The sequence below is a fragment of the Zeus faber genome (genome assembly GCF_960531495.2).
Source record: "Zeus faber genome assembly, chromosome: 5".
NCBI classification, from domain to species: domain Eukaryota; kingdom Metazoa; phylum Chordata; class Actinopteri; order Zeiformes; family Zeidae; genus Zeus; species Zeus faber.
Window position 1 is genome coordinate 29588419 of NC_137192.1, and position 24996 is coordinate 29613414.

At 46.4% G+C, this 24996-nt stretch overlaps 2 protein-coding genes across 2 annotated transcripts; one reads left to right on the forward strand and one right to left on the reverse strand.

Moving 5' to 3' along the window:
- Window positions 1-6854: 6854 nt before the first annotated feature.
- LOC307230493 (keratin, type II cytoskeletal 8-like) lies at window positions 6855-13560 on the reverse strand. Its single transcript, XM_080000920.1, has 9 exons — window positions 13019-13560; window positions 10633-10841; window positions 10445-10505; window positions 10256-10351; window positions 9944-10108; window positions 9670-9795; window positions 9335-9555; window positions 8749-8789; window positions 6855-8065 (listed from the first exon to the last, which is right to left on the reverse strand). Exons 1-9 carry the CDS (start codon window positions 13481-13483, stop codon window positions 7713-7715), a joined length of 1737 nt encoding a protein of 578 aa, XP_079857046.1. The 5' UTR covers window positions 13484-13560; the 3' UTR covers window positions 6855-7712.
- Window positions 13561-19015: 5455 nt separating this feature from the next.
- On the forward strand, window positions 19016-23887 carry LOC307231022 (keratin, type I cytoskeletal 18-like). Its single transcript, XM_080001554.1, has 7 exons — window positions 19016-19576; window positions 21162-21244; window positions 21766-21922; window positions 22119-22283; window positions 22495-22620; window positions 23010-23230; window positions 23362-23887. The coding sequence occupies exons 1-7, from the start codon at window positions 19118-19120 to the stop codon at window positions 23399-23401; spliced, it is 1251 nt and encodes a 416-aa protein (XP_079857680.1). The 5' UTR covers window positions 19016-19117; the 3' UTR covers window positions 23402-23887.
- The last annotated feature ends 1109 nt before the right edge of the window (window positions 23888-24996 follow it).

A 24996-nucleotide genomic window follows, 5' to 3' on the forward strand; every position in this document is an offset into this window, starting at 1 on the left:
TCCTTTTTCAGAAAGCGTAAATCTCCCGGATGTCTTTCGTGTTGTCTGTTGTGTTTGTGTTTCGTTGAAGTGTGTGCAGTTGTAAAGTAACAAAGTAAAAATACTTTGTAACTGTACTTATAAGTAGTATCACTACTTTACTTGGTTTATTATATTTCAGTCGACTCTAACTTTTACTTCGCTGCATTCAGTCCCCAAAATGAGACTTTTACTCCAATACATTTCCATCTCCAACACCTTCGTTACTCGATCCAAAATAAAGTCAGAGGTAAACTGGGAGCCAATGATGTTAGTGAGGCCAGTTATCACAGCCCATTATCAGGGCTGCCAGGTCCACGGTTTCCCAGTGGAATTGGGTTTGTCGTGGAGACCTGGCAACCCTGCCCATGTTCAGTTTAGTTTTTGGCCAGCAGGTGCTTTAATACCATATAATTACTTTCGATATCGAATTACTTTCGATACCTTTAATATCAGCAGAGTCGTTTTTTAGCAGTTAGTAGTAGTTTTAGTAGTTTTTGAGTACTTTTGCCCGCCACTGTGTATGTGTCACCTGTGTAAACAGCATGTAACTGCTACAAGACGCAGACTAAGCCTTTTCTGATCCGACCTTTATGGGAGAGCCAACGCTGCCGTGGCACTCTGTTTTTGTTTCCCACAGAGGCAGCAAGACACGCCTCGCCCGGGCACGCAGCGCCTCATGCAAAACAATCGTTCACGCTGTTTTTTGGGCCTCCCGTCTTTCAGTGGTCCCCAGTCACCGAGGAATTTAAACCCGTTTATCAAGCTTTACCGAGTACATGGAGAGAATAAAACACGATCTGCGGCGTTTTAAAAAGAACAGCTCAATGAAAAAATAAATGATGTCAATCCATTCACAGTTTGTCTCCTGAGTCTTGCCTGGACAGATCCAGATGGAAACAGGTGAAACTCAGTTACAAATTGTGTTGCCCGGGGGTATCAAGTCTGATTCACAGTTGATGCCTGTCATTAAGTTTGATCATTTACACGAGTATGTAATGATAGCTAGCTGGAGAAGGATCAGTTTTTAATGCGGCGGCTTCTTTATTGGTCTTAAATATGATGCCGTTAGCAATCCCACACAGAGAGTCAGGTAAAATGAGAAGTTTAGCCCCGTATTCATCCCCAATATGCTGAATGTTGACCAAAATGTGACCATCACTGGCTATAGAACTAACAAGACACTTACAAATTTGATTCATTGGTTTAATCAAATATACCAGATAAGGGATTTGTGTTTGATATTTTGCGTTGGTACAATCTTAGCTCTTAATTTAATTGATATTAATTGAACACATTGTTTTTCATATTCTATGTTTCAAAATGGTGCAATACCAATATTTCTAAGAAATTTCCCTTGATTTGTGTTTATTTTTGTTATGGCTGAGGCTAGCGAATTCAAGCGCAAACAGCGAAATGAAAAGTGGGATATGAAAACTGGGGTTTATATGAGGGTAGAGGGGGGTAAGACCATGGCAGGCACGGCAGGCAGGGAAGGTCGGGAAGGCAAAGCAGGCAGGTAGATCAGGCAGGACAGGCAGGCGGGGAAGAACGGTCAAGCAGGGCAGGCAGGTAGAAAGGGAAGGTAGGTCAGACAGGACAGGTAGGCAGACAGGCAGGGAAGGATGGGCAGGCAGGGCAGGCAGGTAGACAGGGAAGGTAGGTCAGATAGGACAGGCAGGCAGACGGGGAAGGGCCGGCAGGTAGATCAGGACAGGTAGGTCAGGCAGGCGGGGAGGGAAGGTCGGGCAGGAAGGGCACGCAGGTAGGTCAGGTCAGATAGGTCAGGTAGAACAGGCAGATGGGTGGACAGGCAGGCAGGCAGACGGGTAAGGCAGGCAGGAAACCGGAGAGTTGGTAACTGGGACAACAGGGAAAGATCTAAGTCTCGGGAGTAAAACACTGAGTATGCTCTGTCTAGGGATAAACACAGAGCGGCCCGGAGCAAGACCAACTTGGTAGTTCTAATAACGATCTGGCGATGAGTTGAGGGCCGATATACTGCTTGGTGATGAGAAGATGGACCGTGGGTAAGTAGACAGAGCAGGTGAGGTGAACAACATCGTCAGGAGAGAGCCGGAGAATGCAGCCACACCGAGCACACATACACACACAGCGACACAGACAGGGGAGGGAAGAGAGAATCAAGATTCAAGATTCAAGAGGTTTATTTGTCACATACATATACATACGTTCATACATACTGTATATGCAGCGACATGTCTTTGCAACGCACCCGGAGATAATGCACAATAACCTCTAAAAATACTAAAATGTGCATAATCGATATGGAGGCGCTCGCGCAAGCGACCGCAGGCGACCGCAAGCGGGCGGTGCCACAATCGCGATTCTAGAGAGAGACTGGCTGCAGCATAGGTGGAAGAGGAGGCAGAAGTGGAGGGTGTGACAGTTTTTCCACATAATTCTGCGGTTATGTAATCTGGTAATCCGGCATACCGGTAATTTTTCGGTGGGCCCACGCGGCCCTTTGGTTCCTTTTCTTGACTGACACTGAGCTGGCACAATCACATCTCTTACTAGGCCCCACCCCTCCCTCTCTGTCCTCTCTGTGTCTTATGTCGGATGCCGTGGCTCGGAGCCAAAAGTGCGGAGAAGTTGGGGAGCAGTGGCTCAGGAGATAGAGCGGGTCGTCTAGTAATTGGTGGAATCCATGGCTCCTGCTGGTAGCGTGCTGATGTGTCCTTGAGCAAGACACTGAACCCCCTAACTCCTCCCGCCGTATGGCAGCCCACTGCTCCTAGATAGATCAGTACTAGGATGTGTAAATGCAGAGAAATGCATTTTGTTGCCTCAGTACTTGTACTCTGTGCAATGACAATTAGTTGAATCTAATCCAATATGTTTGCTGCAGGGGCTGCAGTAGCCTCAACATCAATGGTACCCGCCATTGTGCAGCAACAGGTGGAACTTGAAGGAGGAGGTGTCTGGACATGGCCACTGCCACGCAGAGTGAAGCACTATGCATCGCCCGTGAGTGACCTCGGTGCATATCCTATCATCATGTATTATTACAATTATTAGGCTTCCCTGGATAAAGTGTTCCCTTGATAAAAATGCGTGAAAGGGCTGCGTAATATACACCTATACCAACACCTGTAGCTCTACTGTGCTAAAATGTACATGCACAATGGCTGCTTATGTATTATCCTAAACAAGTTTTCATTTCTGCAACAGAAACAAAGTTGTCCTATGTTTATTTTCAGCCAGGTATGGTGGTGATTATAAGGATGTATATGGTATGTAGTGTGGTATTACTGTTATTACTATCTGTGGGGTAGCTCTCCACCTTCACATGGTCGGCACATGAACTGCAGCTCAAACTCCCCAAACAAACAAGCATTGGCAACAAGATTGAATCGCCCTATCACATTCAAAGATCTAACTATTACTCCTCTCTGAACATTGATATAAGACAAAAAGGTGATCTATTAACTGTGTAAACCTTTTGCAATATTCATCATCAATATTTGGAAACTTGAAATCTGTTATAACTGAATAGTTAGTATCACATGAAATAAGATGGAACAGCTCCATGCATCCATTGAATAAACAGATATTTGCTCATTACCAGTAATTGTAGTATTGTTTAAATTTCAGTACAGCTTTTGGCACATCTTTGTCAGGGAATTCCAACAATTCTTGACCTGAATGAAGGTATGATCAGTAACTTTAATTTAACACACATTTAAGGGGACCGCAAGGATGGTGTACTGGTGGGTGGTCTCCGACCGACCGCGGTGGGCCGTCTGGGCCAAAAATGCCAGGGCCAACGTTGATCATAAACTATGTTGAAGGGTGAGAAATAGGCCTAATATCCAATTTTTTGGGGGGGAAATATGTGAGGTCCTCAGTTTGTTTTCTCATATAAGGGTTCAGGGCCCTGAGGGGTCCTCCATACAGTTGAGTTTCAGTTTCGGTTTTTCACTGAAATGCATTTCTCTTTGCATACTGATTCTTGCTGCTGCTGTAGACAGCAATCTCAATCATTGATCCTGGCTGCCTTGAAAGGTCAACGACACCCAAGATCACACAAGAAGACAAGCAGATTTTTTTGGGGGAGGTTTGCACGGTGTTACAACATTATCCCGGAGGCGCTTCGACAAAACAGAGAATGCACATTCATTTTCTTCTCTCAAGGTATGTAGATAAAAGCATACTTGTGTACACAGGATGAGTGTATGGATTACATAACGTAAAAATAAATCAAGAGCTGACAACCCTAGATATATGACAAGTGGGTGGGGACGGAGTGCAGGTGTGTGCTCTCGCAGGCAGCATCGGCGAGTTTTTATTTCTTCACTTGACAGTTAGTTTCTTCCACTTGACAGGAGCCCAACCCTGCGCATACCGAGCCCCTCCTCGCGCCCTGGACACCAGAGTTTGCGGTTGAAAACTAAGTCGCCGACTGGTGAACCGGTGACAGGGTCATGGACGCCCAAGGCTCATTGATGCTCGTGGGGAGTGAAGTCCAGCCCGTCTGGTTCGATCCCACAGAAGAGCTACTGCAGCACAACTTGGTGAAAAAGCGAATGCTGCTATGATAGAAAGGTGTCACAACACACAGTGCATCACAGCTTGATGCAGCTTGTATGGGAGCGCTCACAGTGTCCATGCTGACCCCTGTTCACCCCTGAAGGCTCCTACAATGAGCATGTGAGCGTACTCTTAGGACCAACTGACCCATGTTCAACTGCTGTTTACATGGAACCCTTCTCCACTTCGGCCTTCAAAGTTCTCGTTTGAATATTTGCCACTACCACCACTGGACCATGGAGGTAGTAGGTGAGAAGAGAAGGTGGCCCCGTCTGATGAATCACGTTTTCTTCTACATCATGTGGATGGGCGGGGTCAGGGTCCGATCCCAGGGAGCATCTGTGGGATGTGCTGGAACAACAAGCCTCGATCCATGGAGGCCCCCACCTCACAACTTCCAGGACTTAAAGGATCTGCTGCTAACGTCTTGGTGCCAGATACCACAGGACACCTTCAGAGGTCTGGTGGAGTCCATGCCTCCACGGGTCACAGCTGTTTTGGCAGCGCAAGGGGGAGCTACACAATATTAGTGGTTATTAGTGCTGGTCTTAATGTTGTAGCTGATTAGTGTGGGTATATATATATATATATATATATACTGTATATATGAAGTCAGTCTGCTTACAAAATAAAGTATAATGACGATATTTTTTTGGAGGGAATAGAATATATAGGATCATCACCTTTATGACCATTTCCCATTTGCCTTCCCTAAGTCCTCAGTGACACGAGGTGCTGCTGCGTAGAATCCTCATGGTTTTGGATACAGTCTTGATCATTGGTGTAACATGATGGTGTTTGGCCCGTGTGCTAATATTTTTTCGGGCCTTTTTCGGCGCACACATGCAGCCAGCCCGGCTCTGCCCATTATATGGCTGGCGGGGGGCAGTGTCTGTGACGCACGGTCTATTACGCATGATGCTTCTTTTGTTTCATTCAATGAAGAATGGAGTAAGATAAAATAGCCTACATCCAAAATGTAGGCTTTTTTTTGTTTTGTTTTGAGTGACGGGGCAAGGAGCCTATCCCACCCCGTCGCCGGCGGGATGGGATGGGCCCCTTGCGGCTACTGGGCCCCACTGGTTGCACCGTAGATAGCTATTTCACTGGTCTTGTGGTGGTTATAGCCGGAGGTGGAGCCTCACTACTCACTGTTCCTGTTCCAGCCTGTTCCGCTGCAAGGCTCAAAGCATTCTTATGCAACTTTGTGGCATGTACGTATTTTCTTCTTATGCATCAGGTAAATTCTTTATTTGATATTTAAATTTAGTCGGATTGTTCTAGTGCCAAGCAGACATGCATGCAGAGCACTTGTGGACACACACACGCAGGCACGCAGGCACGCACGCACGCACACACACACACACACACACACACATACACACACATACACACACACACACACACACACACACACACACTCATACATACACAATCACATAAAAGGGTGTTTCCATGCAGTTTTCCTACGGCTCTGTCTTGACTCAATAATTAAAAAAAAAAAACATAATATGTTCAATAATATGTGTGGTTATCTACCACACACCACCCTGTGTGTGAGTGGCGTTCCCAAAATCATTAACCATTATTGTGATTAATAAAATACTCGGAGCATGACATCAGCTGACATATGTTGGAATGAGCAGTCTTTGATCAATGTTGTCATGGTGGAAATGATGACTGCTGCAGGTACAACGTGCTCGTGTGGTAACTTGTCCACGGTTCCTCCCGCCGCGACTCTGAGTAACCCTAGAACCAGGGCAGGACGGGACCCGTCGCAGGTTTGCAGCAGAGTTAGTGTCGATATATGCGTTAGAAAGTGAAATTAAATGTGTGTGCAAGACTCTCTACACAACTGAGATGTGGAAAACAAACATTATTCTTTATGCATATCATGTGCTGCGTGGTGGAGAGACATTGCTTGACATTGCATCTCTATCATCAAGTTGGTGATTTTCTTCAGGTATTTGATATTTAAGTCTTGGAAGCATGGCAGTTAGACCCTCACGATTAACTAAACTAATACCTTGCTGTGTCTGTGTCCTTTTCTGCACACTGTGTTGACGCTTGCGACATTGTGCGTCGACACACAGCCCTCCGGCTGCTTGCAGACTGGTTTTGCAGTAACGCTGCATATTTCATCCTGTCAGCTCAAAGTTTCTGGAAACTTTCGTTGAAAGATTCAGTGTTTTTCGGTAGAATCTGTTATTCAGGATAATTGTTATAACATGTACTTTATGCACAAATAACTTTGAATTAAAAAATGAAACATGCAAAAACAGTTTTGTGAGACAGTTTATTGTTCAGCCAACAGGACAGTAGACATTGCCGGCCCATCTGGCCGAAGGCCTGTTCACAGCTCAAGCCATTTGCGGGCACATGGAGAATTTGCCATTTGTTTCCTAAACTCCGCCGTCAGGCTTTTGGTACAGTAAATTCAGCACGGGACGGTATTTATTTCTCTGCGGCAAGGCCTGAGAAATTTCATTAACAGTAGAATGTTATTGCACGAAAGGAGACTGCCTGTACTGACAGATATAACAGCAGTGCTTTCCCCTGGGACGCAGCAGTTAAAAACATGCAGGCCACTTTTACACGACGGCCCTCATGGTAGTGAATGGGATTACATTTGACGCATTCGACTGCACTGCGGTCCCGGACGGAGAGAAAAAGATGTTTGTGCTGAGGGAAGAGCGCTGCTTCACTGAAACGCCTCCTTGAATGCATGTTCCCAATAGGACCACATTTCTTGTCATACTATCTATTATGCATTAGACCAGTGATGCTCAAACCATTTCCATATCAAGGACCCCCAATTTGATATGCAATAGGCCACGGACCCTGTTTGATAAGATTATCTCTCTGGGGAGCCTAATCTGAGATGATTTTTATTGTTAGATATGATTTTTTCCAAAATTCCATTCCTGTCTACGCTACTGATATGGAGAGACATTGTTGTGCATTATCTAATTGTGCTCTATTCCTGTAGTAAATTAGATATTGGTGAAGTTTAACTAATTAATCATTTTGCTAGCGACCTTTGGATGCATTAGACTTGAATGATGTTCTGTAAAAATGTTTAGTCGTTCTCCTGCCAAGACCAGATTGAGAAAACCAAGAAGCAGATCAGGAAGTAACCTTCACTCTTCGGGCGTGGCCTCGACCTGTTCCTGCACCTTGGCCTGCTCCTGCTCCACCACAGCCGGCTCTGCCTCCACGGTCACGGGCGGAGCCTCCTCCGCTTCGCTCTTCACAACCACGGTCTCGGTCTTGGTGACTGTGGTGGCGCTCTCCAGCTCCCCCTGCGGGCCGCTAATGGAAATGCTGGTGTTCTTTAGCTCCCCCTGGGGGCCGCTGATGGAAATGCTGGTGCTCTTTAGCTCCCCCTGGGGGCCGCTGATGGAAATGCCGCCCGCCTTCACTCCACCGAACGACGCGCTGACGTAGGACGGAGTGCGCGCGCTCTCCAGGCCATAGGCGTTGTAATTCACTGCTATAAATTAAAACATAAAGGGGCAGTGTGAAACCATTTCATATTTTTTCTTTTGTTTTGGATTGTGTAGACATTCTTATCTCATTTGAATGTGTATCCTTTTCTAGACTGCACTGTTTTTGCTGCCTGGATTTTCTTCTGATGATTAGTAACGTGTTACCTTATCTTATCTTATCTTATCTTATCTTATTGCGGTGTGGGGGTGGTGTGATTTAAGCATCAGAGGTGGCTGGTAACAGGTAAATTCATCCCCACCCATGGTGTGTGGGGCCTCTGTCATAACATGGGTCCATCCGCTCCCGGCTTGTTCCATCTTGTCCACTCTCTACAATAAACTGCCGTGTTTGCAACGTGTCTGCCTGCGTCTCTGTGAGGGTCCTGAAAATGCCACTTGGGTGGTGTGTTGCAGGCGAAACTGCCACATTTGTCTTATCTTGTTAAATATTTGGGCTAAATAAAACTTTTTTATGACGTGTAGAGATGGCCAAAAACAGGCTGAAGCCAATATCATTAATTGTGGGTCTGTTTCTGTGAGATGTCACTGTGTTACCAACATGGACAACTCCTGAACATTTAACTTCATGCTGGCACTCAGATAAACCTCAATGAAAACGATCCCAAGTTAATGAATACCCTTCTGTGACATGCCACAATGTCTGCTGTGAAAAGGTCCAGAGACTTACTTGTCTGCTTAGACACACTCGTTTTGATCCCAGTGGCCAACCTGTAGCGGAAGATGGAACGGAAAAAGAAGAAGCAACATTATTCACCATTAATAATGAAAAACATTTTGTCTCCTTTATATAACCATGGCGCTCTCTAAATTACGTGCAAGTACTGGAATAAAGCATCTTTCTCCTTTAAATCGGCAAAAACATCATAAAATCCTTGCGTCTTTACTTGATTATGGAGATACCGTGCATGCTGATGCTGACACCAGCAGCCTGAAGAGTCTGGACTCATAGTGCTTTTCAATTTATTACCGAGGAAAAGGTTGTCAGCGACCATGTGCAAAGGCTTGATCATTAACAACAAGAGGGAAACTGCATTCCTCTGTTTTCGTCAAAGACCTTGCCATCAAATCTGCCTGGATATCTTCAATTGAGCCCAGGAATTATTCAGATACTAGATACCAGGATTGGTTTCCCCTTTAAGGTTTCCTGTACCGACATTGACTGGGGAAAGGTGCTTTTCCCTACTGAAGGCTACGAACCTAATCTCAGTGATAGACCCTGCTTAGATAGACCACAGTTGGCATGACAATCGAACCTGTCCTCCTCTCCCTCGAGAAGTTTCTTGTAGGTGGCGATCTCGATGTCCAGGGCTAGCTTGACGTTCATCAGCTCCTGGTACTGGCGGACCTGCAGGGCCATGTCCTGCTTGGCCCTCTGAAGGGCGGCCTCCAGGTCTCCGACGCGGAGCCTGGCGTCCTTCACCGCCAGCTCGCCCCGCTCCTCGGCCTCAGCGATCTGAGCCTCCAAGTTGTTCCGCTAGAAGTGGGGAGGAGATTGCAGGGAGGGTACCTTCACACCAAGGTGGTGATACCAAACGACCCTTTTAATCTCCTTTTGGTCGAAACCGATCCAATCCCGGGCGGTTCTCACCTGTGCCTTCACCATGTCGATCTCAGATTGGAGCCTCAATATGCGGCGGTTCATGTCGGCGATTTCCGCCTTTGATGCCTTCAGGTCATCGCCATATTTACCTGCCGACTGCTGCATCTCCTCAACCTGTTAGGAACAAGAAAGAGCAGCATAGTGACAATTAAAACACCACACTGATGCCAGTAGTGTTGTCAGGGCAAGGTTTCCAGAGACGTCAGTATATCTGTACTGTGGCGTTGGTTTGTCTTAATAATGAAAAGCATGGCAGTCTTACCTTGCTCTGGTACCAGGTCTCAGCCTCGGCTCTGCTGCGGTTGGCGATGTCCTCGTACTGGGCGCGCACTTCAGCCACAATGGAATCCATGTCGAGGTTACGGCTGTTGTCCATCTCCACAATGACCGAGGTGTCCTTGACCTGAGCCTGCAGCTCACGCAGCTCCTACAAATAAAGAGACAGAAGTGTAAGTACCAGCAAAGAGTAATTGATGTACCAATCTGACTAACTTATTAATTATGAGCCCGTAATGAAAATTATATATATATATATATATATATATATACATATATATATATGTATGTTCTTCACCATATCATAGATCTGCTTCAGGAACTCAATCTCATCAGAAATGGCATCCATTTTGGCTTCCAACTCCACTTTAATCATGTAAGCTGCGTCTGTGTCCTGCATATAAAAAAACAGCAGAGCGTCAGTGTGGATCAGCCTTGTGTACGACAGCTTCCCTTTCATTCACCTATTGGATCAATTTGAGCAGACCTTCTTGATGAGCACAAAGTTGTTTTCACATTCGTTACGCTTGTTGATCTCATCTTCATATCTGGAATAAGGAAGACCAAAAAACAACAATAAAAATATTTCCATTCAGTTGTTATTGAGAATGCATTCAAATGCATCCAAGGAGAAATTGTCCATTGTTGACAACACCCACTTCACAGTGGACTTACTTGTTCTTGTAGTCTTCAACCAGGCCCTTCATGTTGTGCATGTCCGACTCCAGCCGGACTTTTTCGTGACCTAAGTTGTCCAGCTGCTTGCGGAGGTTTGCGATGTAGGCTTCAAACATGCTGTCAATGTTGGATGGAGAGGTCGTCTGGTCCCGCATGAGTTTCCACTTGGTCTCCAGCATCTTGTTCTGCTGCTCCAGGAATCGAACCTGCAGGGGTTCAACATCAAAGTTGAAAAATAGCGATTCAAATTGAGGGACATTTACAATGGTGTCATCCAGGGCACCAATAAGATACTACCAGGAAAGGATTTGCAAAATTTGAGTACAGGGCTGGTGGATGGACGGGTAGATGGATGGATGGATGCACAAATGGATGGATTGAGGAATGGATGCAGGGATGAGCGATGGATGTATGGATGGATCATTGGATGGACAGATGGATGATGGATGGATAGATCTATGGGTTGATGAATGGATCAATATATGGATGGATGGATGGATAGATGGATGCAGGGATGGACGTTGGGATGGATAGAGGGATGGATGATGTATAGATGGAGGGAGGGACAAAAAAGTTTGGGTTGGAACAAATGTAGCCGAGCAAAATATTTATAAATGGCCAATTTACCAAATAAAGTATTTTGTTGCGTTGGTGTTAAAGAACGATGAGTTATTGGCAGATCTTCAGGAAGAATGGTTGAAAGGTGGGTGTAGCTACAGCATGGTAGGCCAAAAGTATAAATATGCAACTGTGTTGACAGATATGAAAAGTAATATTGCTGTTTTAGGGGATGTCTTCCACCAGTTCCCTTCAAATGTCACAGTAATTACTGATTGCTGTGTTTCGGGCCCCACGTAGCTGCTCTACTCCAACAGAGAGGGCAGTGTTTCCCAATCCTGGAAAAGCTCAGGACCTTACGACGGCTCTGTCCCCAGACTGGGTGGGGTCCCGTTTCTACACAGCAAACATCGGCATGAGAAGTGTGTGTGTGTGTGTGTGTGTGTGTGTGTGTGTGTGTGTGTGTGTGTGCGTGTGTGTGTGTGTGCGTGTGTGCGTGTATGAGTGTGTGCATGTGTGCGTGTATGAGTGTGTGCGTGTGTGTGTGCATGAGTGTGTGCGTGTGTGTATATATGTGTGTGTGTGCGTGTGTGTGTGTGTGTGTGTGTGTGTGTGTGTGTGTGTTCTGTGTGTGCATGCGTGCGTGTATGAGTGTGTGCATGTGTGTGTGTGCATGAGTGTGTGCATGTGTGTGTGTATGAGTGTGTGCGTGCATGAGTGTGTGCGTGTGTGTGTATATGTGTGTGTGTGTGTGTGTGTGTGTGTGTGTGTGTGCTTGTGTGTGTGTAAGTGTGTGTGCATGTGTGTGCATGAGTGTGTGCGTGCATGAGCGTGTGTGTGTGGGTGTGCTTGTGTGTCGGAATGTGAGGAAGTTGGTGCGTGCAGGAACTATATGACTAAGGTGTGTAGAGGAAGGCTTTAGTGCTTCACTGCGCAATGTGGACAATTGGTCTCAGCCGGATTGAATTATGGTTCAACCTACATTGTTTCCTCCCTCACTCAGGTGCAGCTCTCTTCAATAGGAAGCCTTGTTCAGGTGGAACAATGACAGACAATGCAAGAGTGTAACGCCTTCCGAAAAGCAAGCATGACTTTCATGACCCATGCCGGGGGTGACGAGATAGATGTATGCCACATTCTGACTTCAATAACATAGACAAGACGTCCAATGCACAAGCTCGTAAAAGCTTATACGGTGTGAACACAATCACAATTCTGAGTCACTTTTTAAAATTTCCATACTGTTGCTCCAGAGGGTTTCTTTGTTTCATTCAAAACGCTCATCATGCCTTCCCACTATTGAACATTGGGGTGTTTCTTTAAACCCGCAATAATCTCACCGTGATGGTGCTGAGAATACATCAGGCATTGGCATCAAGGACATAACGGACAAAGTCTAAATTATAACATAACTAGTATTATGCATTACATCATATTGCAATATCTTGCCGATATACAACATAAAGAATATACGTATATAAATTGCACTGTTCTCCCCAATGTGTTCAATGTCCAACTGAACAGGGCTCCCCTGGTATTGGAAAACTCTGAGCTAGATAAGCCATCGTCCAAGAACCAATATAGTACAATGGTTTGAAAGTAAATAAAGTACAAAACTACTTTAAAGCCAGTTTGGTTCAGGAATGTTCCGAAAGCGCCAGGCTTGGAATGTAAACCTGTGCCCCCCTCAGGTCATTTGTCTTGGATCGCATCTGCTTTTTTTGAAATTGCACAGGCCTTTTCTAACGGCGGGGGTAGCCGTGGCAGTGTGCATGCGGACCCCCCCGGCGGAACATGCAAGCCACAAACCAGAGCGTGCACTGACCTTGTCGATGAAGGAGGCGAAGCGGTTGTTTAGGGTCTTGATCTGCTCCTTCTCCTGGAGGCGGACGGCCTGGATGGTGGGGTCGATCTCCAGGTTCAGGGGGGCCAGCAGGCTCTTGTTTACTGTCACAGCGGTGATGGGGGCCCCCATGCCGGTGGCCATGCCGCCGCCCATGCCCATACCGGCGCCGACACTCATGTAGCCAAACTCTGCTGCACCCCCTCTTTGGCCGGAGCCCCCCGCCGCGTACCCACCGACCACCCTGAACCCCCCGGCCCCCACGGCTGCGCCGCTGCTGCCCACGCCCCCGTAGGAGCTGCGGACGGCGTAGCTCTGCCTGCCGCCGCCCGCGCCTCGTCCGCCGTAGCCCGAGAAGGAGCGGCTGGTGAACCCTTGGCGGGGCCCCATGCCCGAGGATGAGGACACGGTGGAGTAGGTGGTGGTCTTCAGGGCTCTTGCTGACATGGTCACGGAGGGATGGTGTGTGGTGCTCTTGTGGAGGCTTGGAGGCGCTGCTGAGAGAAAGAGAGGGAGAGACAGGCGGATAGGATAGACCCTTCCTGGTCACCGGCACTATTTATCTGAGCGGGAGGGGACACCGTCTGGATGTGATTGGTCAGCCCCCTCGGCAGGGGAGTGAAAGATGGGGGGAGAAGGGGAATAAACAGGGGAAAAATAGCATCATGTTACGCATTTACAGCACGCAGTGCAACGGAGAAAGCATCAATGTTACATAATAGTCAGTGAAGTCTTCCAGGTTTAGTTAAAGTGCAGTGGAAACATTGGTTTTATTGTCTTAGTCCTGGCCATTTGGGAAAAGGGTTTACCAAACAAGAAGGACCGGGGTTGGCTGTGCGGCCATAGCTCTCTGCCAGTTGTGACATCATTGCATATCTGTGCTGTAGTCATGAAGTAACAATGGCACATTATCTTCTTACTGAAATATGAGTCCCAGGTTGTTGTGTATCATTTACACGTACACACCGGCATCCAGGGCATTCATGCACTCTGTGTGTCTGCAGTCTTACCTCGGGTATAATGAGCAAGCAGAACATTTTATGACCCTTTTTTGGCTTTACTGCAGTTCTCACGGACTCGAAATATTCAAAGTTGATTATGTTCGGCGCTGCGCGATATGCTTTATGTCTTTGCCGGCGTTTAACCGCATGTCTCACAATTGTGGGAAAATGGGTTGCGACTCGGTGCCAACTTCATCTTAACCCTCTTGAAAACCAGTCGCTCTGCGTTTGCTACAACACTGGATTAATGCAAAGAGGAAGTCTGAGTAAAGTTTCGGTTCACAGCTCCATCCTCCCAGCGGATTATGAAAGCATGTTTGATAAGGGGCGGTGTGGTGTGGCTGGCGTGCCGGGTGAGCGCGTGAATTATCGATCGGCGCCGACAGAACCCCACCCCTCTCAATGATCCAGTGTGCACTCAGTGCACACGGATCATTGAGAGGAGTCAGAGAACAGACAAACACAACGTCGGACATTCCTTCCTTATCGGCAGAGACGAGCAAACAGAGCTCTACCCCTTTTTTCCGGGGAGAATTCCCGGCCCCACCTTAATGGGCCTTAAAAAAAAAAAGAAGCATTTTCCTCCGCCCTGTATATAAAATCTGCGTTGGTAAGAAAGAGGTGAGGGAGGAAACATGGGGAAACGTTTTCCACTTAATTGTACTTTGTGCAGGCCCCACCCAGAGTAAAATCAACTGTTGACGTGTCTTACGGACTACTGTCTTTTCTGCATTCTCTCATCATCGTTTTTATTTTCTACATCCGTTACAAAAATCCTCACCCCTCTCGTCGAACCAACGACCAGTCGAACCCTCTGGCTTGGTCGTAGCAGCAGAAACCGTGATTTAATCAGAAACCATGCGTGTTGTTGTGCTTGGCCGGACGCGCGCGCTGACGTTACTCGCTCCATGTTGGGAGGGCGCTGGGCTCGCTTTGGGAGACGACCATATACAGTATGTCCAAGTCACAAACGCCTTATTGTTTGACATCGTAATCCCTCCCTGCTAATTAAACACGCCCCTGTATTTGATGATGTGGGGAGAGCTTCCAGAGAGGAGTCGCTGTGGTGCAGCGAGAGCAGCGCGGGGGGGTGGGGAGTGACACCCCAACCTGAAGTCTCTTGAGAGGCCGGTGACGTTTTGGGTTGTGTGAAGCCGCAAAATGACACATAAAGTTTGGAATGTGACGAGAAAGGACACATACACGCTATGAGCCGGGGGAGCGGGGGCAAGGGGACGTTAACTGGAAGGAGGGGAAGAAAATAATTATCCTCCGAGGACTGGCAGATTGACAAACATGACGATGTTCACTGTGAAAGACGTGCAGTATATTTAAAAGAGACGTTTCATTAAATATGAAAATGAGTTGTGATATAATTCTTTATTAAGGCACACTAAAACAAAACAAAAAGACTTGATTATACCTGGAGCAAAGAAAGAGGAATATATCATGGAAATAAAACAGGAATAAAGCCAAAAGCCTTTTTTTAGGTGTGGCCAGTGGGCTTGGCCTGAGGATGTCAGGCTTTAAACTGTGGATAAAGACATTGTCAAACATGAAACTTCAAAACCCGTTTCAGACTTGCTGCAACTTTCTACGTTACACGGCAACGCAGAGTGGCACCGCTCCACTTCGAGGCTCACGTGCACACTCCCAGGCTTGAAAGGCGTCTTATTAAATGGATTCCACCCTGAGCTAGGCGTCCAGGGCACAGCCGAAAACAATGGCACGGTGTGTACCGGGCTGCGGCCCGAGCACCCCCGGCCAGGGGCTCCCCAACAGCTTGGCAAAGGAAAGGTAACTCAGTGTGAAACATGGGGAAGTAATTTCATTTCTGCATTACATGCCATTAAATTAGAGACCTTCGATGTAATATTTTATTTTAAACCATTTTCTTGTGGCATGAGACATTGACATTGTACATTTTTAATTGAAAAAAGGAAATTTATGGGGAGTTGGGATGACTATTGCAAGTGAGTAATATACACTTTGTTCATATAATTCTTACGGTGGACATCATGTCCGCTGGTCTACATGTTGTTCACCTTTTGTTAATAATGTACTTCAATATTATGTGCGGAGCAGATAATATCTGATCATTCATATGGATGTGGAACATAAATTCCGTCACTTTTAGGTAACATAACAGGGATTTTGATGTCAAAACAGGCCATCAATGTGAATTGCGCTGAACCAGCCAGGAAGAAGATTTGGGGGGTGGGGCGGTCTAAAAAAACACAAGTTAATAGCAATGAGTTTCTGCAGCTCGGTGTGAACCAACACCTCTCCTTCCACAGCCTGGTTGGCTTTGAGACGTGCGGCCCCTAGTGGCTACGGGGGGGAAGTGAAGGTTATTTCTTATCCTGCCAGAGGGGGTGTTTTTTGGGGATCCAATCATTGCTGTCCAGATTTTAGGACTTTCTGAAATTTGATCCATTGGAATTTTTTTTTGTTTTTTTTTTTAGGTTTTTTTTTTTACTTTTAGTTCAATTATGTTTTCATTTGTTTCTCAATCAAGGGTTTCATTGGCCGCCACTCTTTGATATGCACGACGAAATCTATCCGGATGTGCAATACTCAGCCCCCTCTTTTACCGTATCTTTATTCAGTCTAAATCTTCATTCAAAACCCTTTCAGACAAACACGCCACCCTGTACCAAACCCATTCGCCCCTTCCGTCCTTCTTTCTTTTTTGTTTTTTTTCCCTCCAATTCCGTGCAGGGAAGCGAGAAGACAAGTGACTCCGAGCCGCAACAATTCCAAAAGGGACCGCTCTGTTTATGACCTCCTGAGGAATGTCTGTGGGCTATAGATGGACATGACATCTCGCGGAGAAAGTGTCTCCTGGTCGCTGCATTTCACCGCCCTCCGACGCGTGACCCGACACGTCGCGCTGCCCCCTCGCACGCGGCCCCTGCCGATAAAAAGCCCGCGGCCGAATAAAGAAACTCTCTCATTTCGTTATCAGAGCGCCAAACACCGTGCGGCGGTCGGGAACTGAGCGAGCGAGTGTGAGTGAGGGAGGGAGCAAGGGCAAAGAAGCGCATTGCACACACATGCATGATACTCACATGCATGTGCTTTTTCTCACACCTCAGCCGTGTGTCAAGCATTTGCATATGCAAAAGTGAATGTGGCTCATTATAAAAGTGTGAGAGGTCCTCCCCGGGTTCCCACTCGCGCCGAGCGAACCGAACGCGAAGGGATGAGGGGAGCAAACGCCAACGGGTCGGCGTCCCCCCCCTTCCCCCCCTCCCGGCGGGCCATCCCGGGGGCCAAACTTTCTTTTGGGCTGGTTTGACTGATGTCCAGGAAATGTGGAGCACATAAGCTCCTGCTGTGGCTGCCAGAGATTCCTGCTGCTGTGTTGTGGTGACTAAGTCTCCCCCTTTCTCTTATTCCGCTCTGTTTTCTTGTTCTCCTTTATCTGAGGAAGTTGCAGGACACACAAGCAGAGATTTATGCCGACGGAGGGTTTTTTGGGGGTTTTTTTTATAAGTATACCACAGTCTTGTGATATGTCGTCGGATCAGAATATCGTATCATTCAATGACAAAAACCTCCCCCATAAGCTGCAACGCTGCGAAGCAAGTTTTGGGTTAGTACACAGATAGGTCTCTCTTATCCCCCCTCCCCTTCAAGGCCGGGTCAGTCCCCAAAACAAATGTTTACTCCCTTCAAGGAGGCTGAAACTAAACAAAATGGAGGGTGAACAGTCATAAGACATGAGTCAGAGTCATACTGTTTCAATTTATGATGCTGCCGTCGTAATGCGTTTAAACTTGAGTCTAGACCAAACTCATGGGTGTTCCCCCCATGGCATGTCTTTCACATCTCTGTGAATGGAATTTTGTGCTTGCTTCCTGTTGAACGTTTCTAACACACAAAAAAAAACAAAAAAAAAAACGACAACAAAAAAAACCCAACAAAAAAGCTTCTCTCCAAGGGCTTGAATCTTTAAGTGCCGCGGGACCGAGGCCAGAGTGTGAGAAAGCGTGGAAACCCGATCGACCATAAAGGTGAGGTGGGTTCGGGGGAAGAAAGGCTCAGGGTGACGTTGGTCCCCGGGAAGGTGTCGGAGACATTGTCCGCTGGCCCTGGGGTGTTCACCACGTTTTGTTGTCCCGTCCTCTGGGGCCCAGCGTGGAAATCCTCTTCTCCCATTGGTCTGCTACGGTTGTGTGTAGGAACATTAACCCACGCACATTCATAGCGGATGACTGTCTATCTTGTTTCTCTTTGTCCAAGCAGTGCGGTTCGCAACTGCTGTTAAAGATATTATTTTTACTGAAATAAAATACATACTTAAGAATGAATATGAATCTCTGTTTCATTTATGGAAACTAAATGTGTTTCATGTTTGGATTTGTACTAATGCACTGTATTTCTCTGCAGTTGCAAGGCTGTAAAATCAGTGTTATCAGCTTATCTTTCTAACATGCCAGTTGGGTCCAGTTTGAGGGTTGAGAATGTTTATTTTACAGCATTGGTGAACACACATTTAGAAAACTATGCAAAAAGTGGCATTGTGCCTTTTTATGGACAAACCAAAGGAATTTTATTTATGTGCATACTTACAAACTGTCCCCCCTCCGTCTTTTGACCTTGTTGCAACTACCCTCCTTTTTCGTTTTTGTTTTTTTGGGGTTTTTTTTTTGCTTTCCTGGCAGACGCGTATATTCCACCCTCGAAAGTTCTTTACTTCACATGATTTCACAAGAAGGAGTTTTCACCTCTTTCTTCTCTACAGATTGGGTTCATTTTGTGTCAATTTAGGATATACCACACGTAATCCTATTCAGAAAACCCACAATAGTTTGTGAAAACCATGGAAACTAAGGCTGAGCTATGGACTGCATGAGAGAAAAGGGAGGAGAATGGGAAAAGGAGAATGGTGGATGTGGAAGTGGGCAGGGTCTAACGCACCAGCTGTGGTTGAGGGAGAGAGGCTCGGGGGGGGAGTATAAGTTCCCGTTTCCTTCTGCCAGCGTCTCTTTCCAACCCGCCGAGCACCGCGACACTCCATTCCTCACGTTTCGCTCTTCACCTTTGTCCGGGCCCAGACCTCTCTCCCCAAAAGATGAGCTTCAGGAAGAACACCATGGTGCAGACGCCCTCTGCACACCTCTCCTTCACCCGCTCCCGACCAAACTACTCTGCCAGCATTTGCGGGGGTGCCGGGGGAAAAGGGACCCGCATCTCCTCCGGCAACTTCTCCGGCATGCGTCCCGGGCCCTCCATCGCCTCCTCCTCCGCCTTCAAGGTGAGCAGCGGAATGGGCGGCGGGATGGGCGCGGGCGGCGGCATGGGAGCCGCCGCATTCAAGGGCGCCGGCGGCGCAGCGGGGATCCAGGGCAACGAGAAGGGGGCCATGCAGAACCTGAACGACCGCCTGGCCAACTACCTGGAGACGGTGAGGAACCTGGAGCAGGCCAACCAGGAGCTGGAGGTGAAGATCAGGGAGGCCATGGAGAAGGGAGGTCCTGATATGAGAGACTACAGCAAGTACACCCCCATCATAGACGACCTGCGCAAACAGGTGAGTGATCGAGAGGGGGACACGGGAGGGAATCAAAGGGGGAGATCAGGTGAATTGAAAAGAGGAGATCTGGGGTCGGGTGGGTGAGACGGGTGGTCGAAGGTGGCGAACCCACGCCCCAAGACGGAGGCGCTGGCTCAGAAGGTGAGGAAACTGTTGATGCGGAAAAAACTGAAAGAGAGATGGGAGGTCCAAAGATGAAATTGGGGAATGTGAGAAATATGAGCTCTTGGGGTCTTGAGCGTGACGCGTATACGCAGGTTTGGAGGCCCGACAGAGAGAAATATCAATCAGTTCATGTGATGGATGGCACCATCACAGAGAACAGCATAACTGACACAAATGATTTCACAATCTGTTGGAAACTTTACCGAAACTTGATGTTCCACGGGCCCAATGCTCACAGGGAGACTTCACATTGCTTTGAATGTGGTGGGCAGCATTGCTTTTGTGGGTTATCAAATTACATAGATGAGAATGGAGGGTGTGGTAGCTATCCTCTTACCCCCCCACCCCCCCCACCCCACCCCCACGCCCCACCCCCAGCCCCACAGAAAAATTCCCTGTTACGCCATAAACTGGTCAGAACTTCCTCTGATGAATCACTAAATAGAGGGAAACTGTGAATCTCTCATCAGTGAGTCCCAAAAAGCTCCGAGCACAAAGCAGTTGCCCCGTGCGGTTCTGCTTGTGAATGCTCATTTTACATGCTTTCCCTGCAGACCCCAATGTGAAACAGATGTGTAGGAATGTGCACACAATGGATCCCATACTGCCAGCGTGTATGTGTGTGTGTGTGTGCGTGTGCGTGTGCGTGTGTGCGTGTGTGCGTGTGCGTGCGCGTGCGTGTGCGTGTGTGCGTGTGCGTGTGTGTGTGTGTGTGTGTGTGTGCGCGAGTGTGCGCGCACATGCACATGTGGTGGTTGTATAACAATCAGTGCTACTCAGTCAGAAGAGTCAAATGTCACATTCTCTGCATGAACCCAGTTCTTCGTCTCCTGATCATGACACATTGACGGTCAGTTTGCCGTTCTTTGTATTACTCAACAACAAAAAGGAAGGATGTTTTTCTTATTTCTTCTGCAACCATGGCAACGCACAGAGGCCTACTGGAACCTAAAACCACCCTCGTCCACTCAGACATTCTATCCATCTATCTATCTATCTATCTATCTATCTATCTATCTATCTATCTATCTATCTATCTAGAAAGGGTAGTTGAAATGGGGCAAAAAAGGAAGTATGGGAAGTGGTTTTTTATGAGTATTTGGACAGGAAACGCTTCTTTCAATAAAACTAAAACAAAGCAGATTTGGTTTTGGCGTCCAACCATCCCATTTCCCTTCAGCATGTGGCTTCCTCAACATTACCAGGGAATCAGATGTGATACGGCCCCCCAGTGTAACCTGAGGACGGGGCGGGACTTCAATGTGCATCCATCCTATTTTCAGCTTTATTAGTTGACTTATTAGGACTTTATTCTGATTTGTTGGGAAATATATATAATATATATATAAATATATATGGACGTCAAAATGTCACCGACTCTTTGATGACCTTTCAACTTTGCCCCCCCCCCCTCCAGATCTTCGATAGGACTTTGGACAACGCCAGCCTTGTGCTCCAGATTGATAATGCTCGCTTGGCTGCTGATGACTTCCAAGTAAAGTATGTTGTACTTTTTGCTTTTTAGCACAATCATACACTTGTCGTGGCAAACGTCAGCGCTGTGCTCGGCACTGTGAACGCTAGGATGAATATCAATGCATCATCAGGCAAAAAAAGGTGAAGAAAAAAATTATCCTTGAAGTTAATTAATAAGAGTCCGATTGTTTTTGCCTCCGAAAGAACTGAATCCGTCTGACGATGTGGGTTGAATGGGAAGTAAAATGAGACTGAACGCTCCAAAGTTAGACGGGTAAGCTTTAGACACGGTGGATTTCAGAAAGAAAATGAGTATATACTGATTTTTAAAAGGCGAGGCAGTCCCACACCCCAAAATTCTGAGGCTAAAATGACTTTAAAGTTTAACTAAAAGCTCTCTACATACTCATAAATGGGAGCCATGTTTCCAAAACGCAGACAAATCTTTTTCCAAAACCAGCAGAGCTGTTAGACAGTGAGACGCCGTGCGAGTCTCAGCTCCCGTTCAAGTCTGACGCGTCATCCGCACCTTCGCACACCCACAGGTTTGAGAATGAGATGGCGATCCGCCAGTCCGTGGAGGGCGACATCGCCGGCTTGAAGAAGGTCATCGACGACACCAACATGACCAGGATGAACATCGAGAGCGAGATCGAAGCCGTCAAGGAGGAGCTCATGTTCCTGAAAAAGAACCATGACAATGTGAGCCGCCGAGAATCATCCCGACGACCCGCTGGTCTTTCGAGATTCAAGATTCGAGATGTTTACGTAAACATATAAGCATACACGCATGTAGTGAAATGACATCAATGACATTGTCTTCCATCTTCCTCGATCGAAAAGTATTGAAAATGGTCATTTTCTTGAGCACATGTCGCTCTTTCCTTTCCTGGAACAGGAGGTGATGGAGCTGAGGGCTCAGATTTCCCACGGTGGGGTGCAGGTGGATGTGGACGCCCCCAAAGGCCAGGACCTCAGCCAGATCATGGAGGACGTGAGAGCCACCTACGAGAAGATGGCCGTCAAGAACGCAGATGACCTCAAAGTGTGGCACGAAAACCAGGTACGCCGTGACGTCACAGCCCCGCAACGCGGCCGCCGGGCAAATGGCGGCCCGTGGCGCCTCATAAGTCAACCTTTGGCCAAGGTTTTGTTGTTATCGGGAGCCACCGACCGATACGACGAAAGGGCGGTGGGAAAATCTTCCACGTGTATCTTTTTTAAATGTCTCGTTTTGGAACTTACCGTGCTTCTCTTCCACCGCTCTCGGGCAGATTTCAGACGTGCAGGTGCAGGTGTCGCAGAACACGGAGGCTCTGCAGGGGGCTCAGATGGAGGTCAGTGACCTCTCCAGGCAGCTGCAGACTCTGGAGATCGAACTCGCCTCTCAGCAGAGCTTGGTAAGCACGCGTGTTCGAATAGACGCCTTTTCTGTCGTTACGACTCAACTAAAATGTGGAAGAAGGAAAAAAAAAAACCACGTCGTCTAATTTGCGCCTTTGTGACGTCAGCGTTTGAGATGATTTAACCTTGTTGAGTTGCAGCCAACCCCTAACAAAACTAACCAACCCCGCTCACTCATTTGATATGAAATCCCCAACATCTGCGTAGAACGTGCATTCCAAATTGCTGGGCCACGCGCCATCATGTGAGATCGCAATTTTAAATGGAAATAACTAAAAACTAAAGAATCAGCGGTCTTGCATGCTGCGCGATATGGTTCGCCGTCGTTCAAGTTTCCTTTCGAGCACCCCCCAAAGGTTAACACTGCCGCTTGGTATCCTGGCAGAAAGGGTCCCTGGATGACACGTTGAGGAACACGGAGCTCCGGAACAACATGGAAATGGAGAGGTACAACGGCATCATTGTACGCCTGGAGGAAGAGCTGACCAATCTGCGAGCCAACATCCAGCAGCAGACCCAGGACTACGAGGCCCTGCTCAACATCAAGGCCAAGCTGGAGGGGGAGATCGCCACCTACAGGTCACTGCTGGACGGCGGCGACTTCAAGTAAGTGCGCGAGGGGCCGAAAGAAATGGTCATAGCTGAGAATGAGGATTTCGGCCGCAGAGTACCGGTTTATTGGTGTGGTATGAATAAAAACATGTTAAAAACATGCTTTTTCTTTTTGTGTTTTACAGCTTGCTAGACGCACTTGATGAGCGCAAGTCTGCAAGCTAATGCGGGAAGAAAGACTCCGGGCTCAGATTGCGACACTTTAAAGGAGATTAAACCCCAGAATCAAAGCCATCCTCGGAGTGAAAGCTTGACTTCTGAAGAGGAATTCCACAATTGATAGAAAATTCTGGATACAGATTAATATTCTGATTCTTTATTAAGGCTTAATTTACAAATTCATGGAAAGGTGGCCACCTTTTGTCTCTGTATAATGGTTTGAGGTCCTTTAGAGCAACCACCTGTTGACCTTAAAATGAAAGTTAATAAAGCATAGAGCTAAAATCAGTTATTTCTCTCATATAAATTGTCATTACAGAATACATGAATACATCTGTTACATTTTGTGATGTTGCCACTAAAATTGTTGTCGTCAAAAACTACCGTACTGATCAAAAAAGATCTGAAACAGCCAATGTTTCAGATCAACAAGTATCAGTACCATTCTTTTTTTCATTCCCATTAAAATCTTCGCTGAAAGAAGCCCAAGCACCGACTTCTCTTGGAAATTGAATCACAAACAGCTCACAGTTCTCTCTCAGCAAGTGTACATTAATGAGCGGCATAAAATGTATTTCTTGTTTGTTTTTTTTTAATTGTCTTTTCATGAGTTTATTAAAGAATCAAAGTAAGAGAACTCTAATAATACATCTATTAACTTTAGAATGGAATATGATAAATGATAACCTTTATTCACCTTTATTTTATTTCTTTATTTTCTTGCATTTTTGATTCTACATTTCTATTCTTCTATTGCAATGTTTAACTATTAAGACGGGGAACAATTTTCTTGTGTAAAATAGCGTCAATAGACCAATTTTAAACATGTTGAAGAGCATAAAGGTATTGGACAGGGTTTGTTTGAATAATATGTACTTTTTATTTAGTTTGATAGATTTTTCCTGCAATTTGGAAAACAGGTATTAAGCACAAGAAATTCAAGATTCAAGATTCAAGAGGTTTATTTGTCACATACATATACATATATTCATACATATATGCAGTGAAATGTCTTTGCAACGTACATGGAGATTATGCACAATAAATTGTAAACCGAACATAATAGATAACCTAATTCCTACCTAGCAACTAACTGAAACTAACTGATTCCTAAAACATTATGCAGTAAAAATAAAATAAAATAAAAAAATAAAAATAAAATAAAATACAATTGTAATAAAATAAGACTCAAAAGGTTCGACAGAGGGGGTACAAAATAGAAGTAAAGGGAATATACAGTAGTTATGTATATGGGATAGGCTATTTGTATATACAGATATGTGCAGTAAAGCGCATGTGAATAAAGTGTTTGTGGAGATATACAGTACAGTATACAACAGTACGACACAGCAATACATTAACACCGAACATAACAGCAATACAGCGCAGTATGCCGTAAGCCAGAACAGTGGTACAGTATGCAGTAACCCAGAACAGTGATACAGTATGCAGTAACCCAGAACAGTGGTACAGTATGCAGTACAGTATGCAGTAACCCAGAACAGTGATACAGTGTGCAGTACAGTATGCAGTAACCCAGAACAGTGGTACAGTATGCAGTACAGTATGCAGTAACCCAGAACAGTGATACAGTGTGCAGT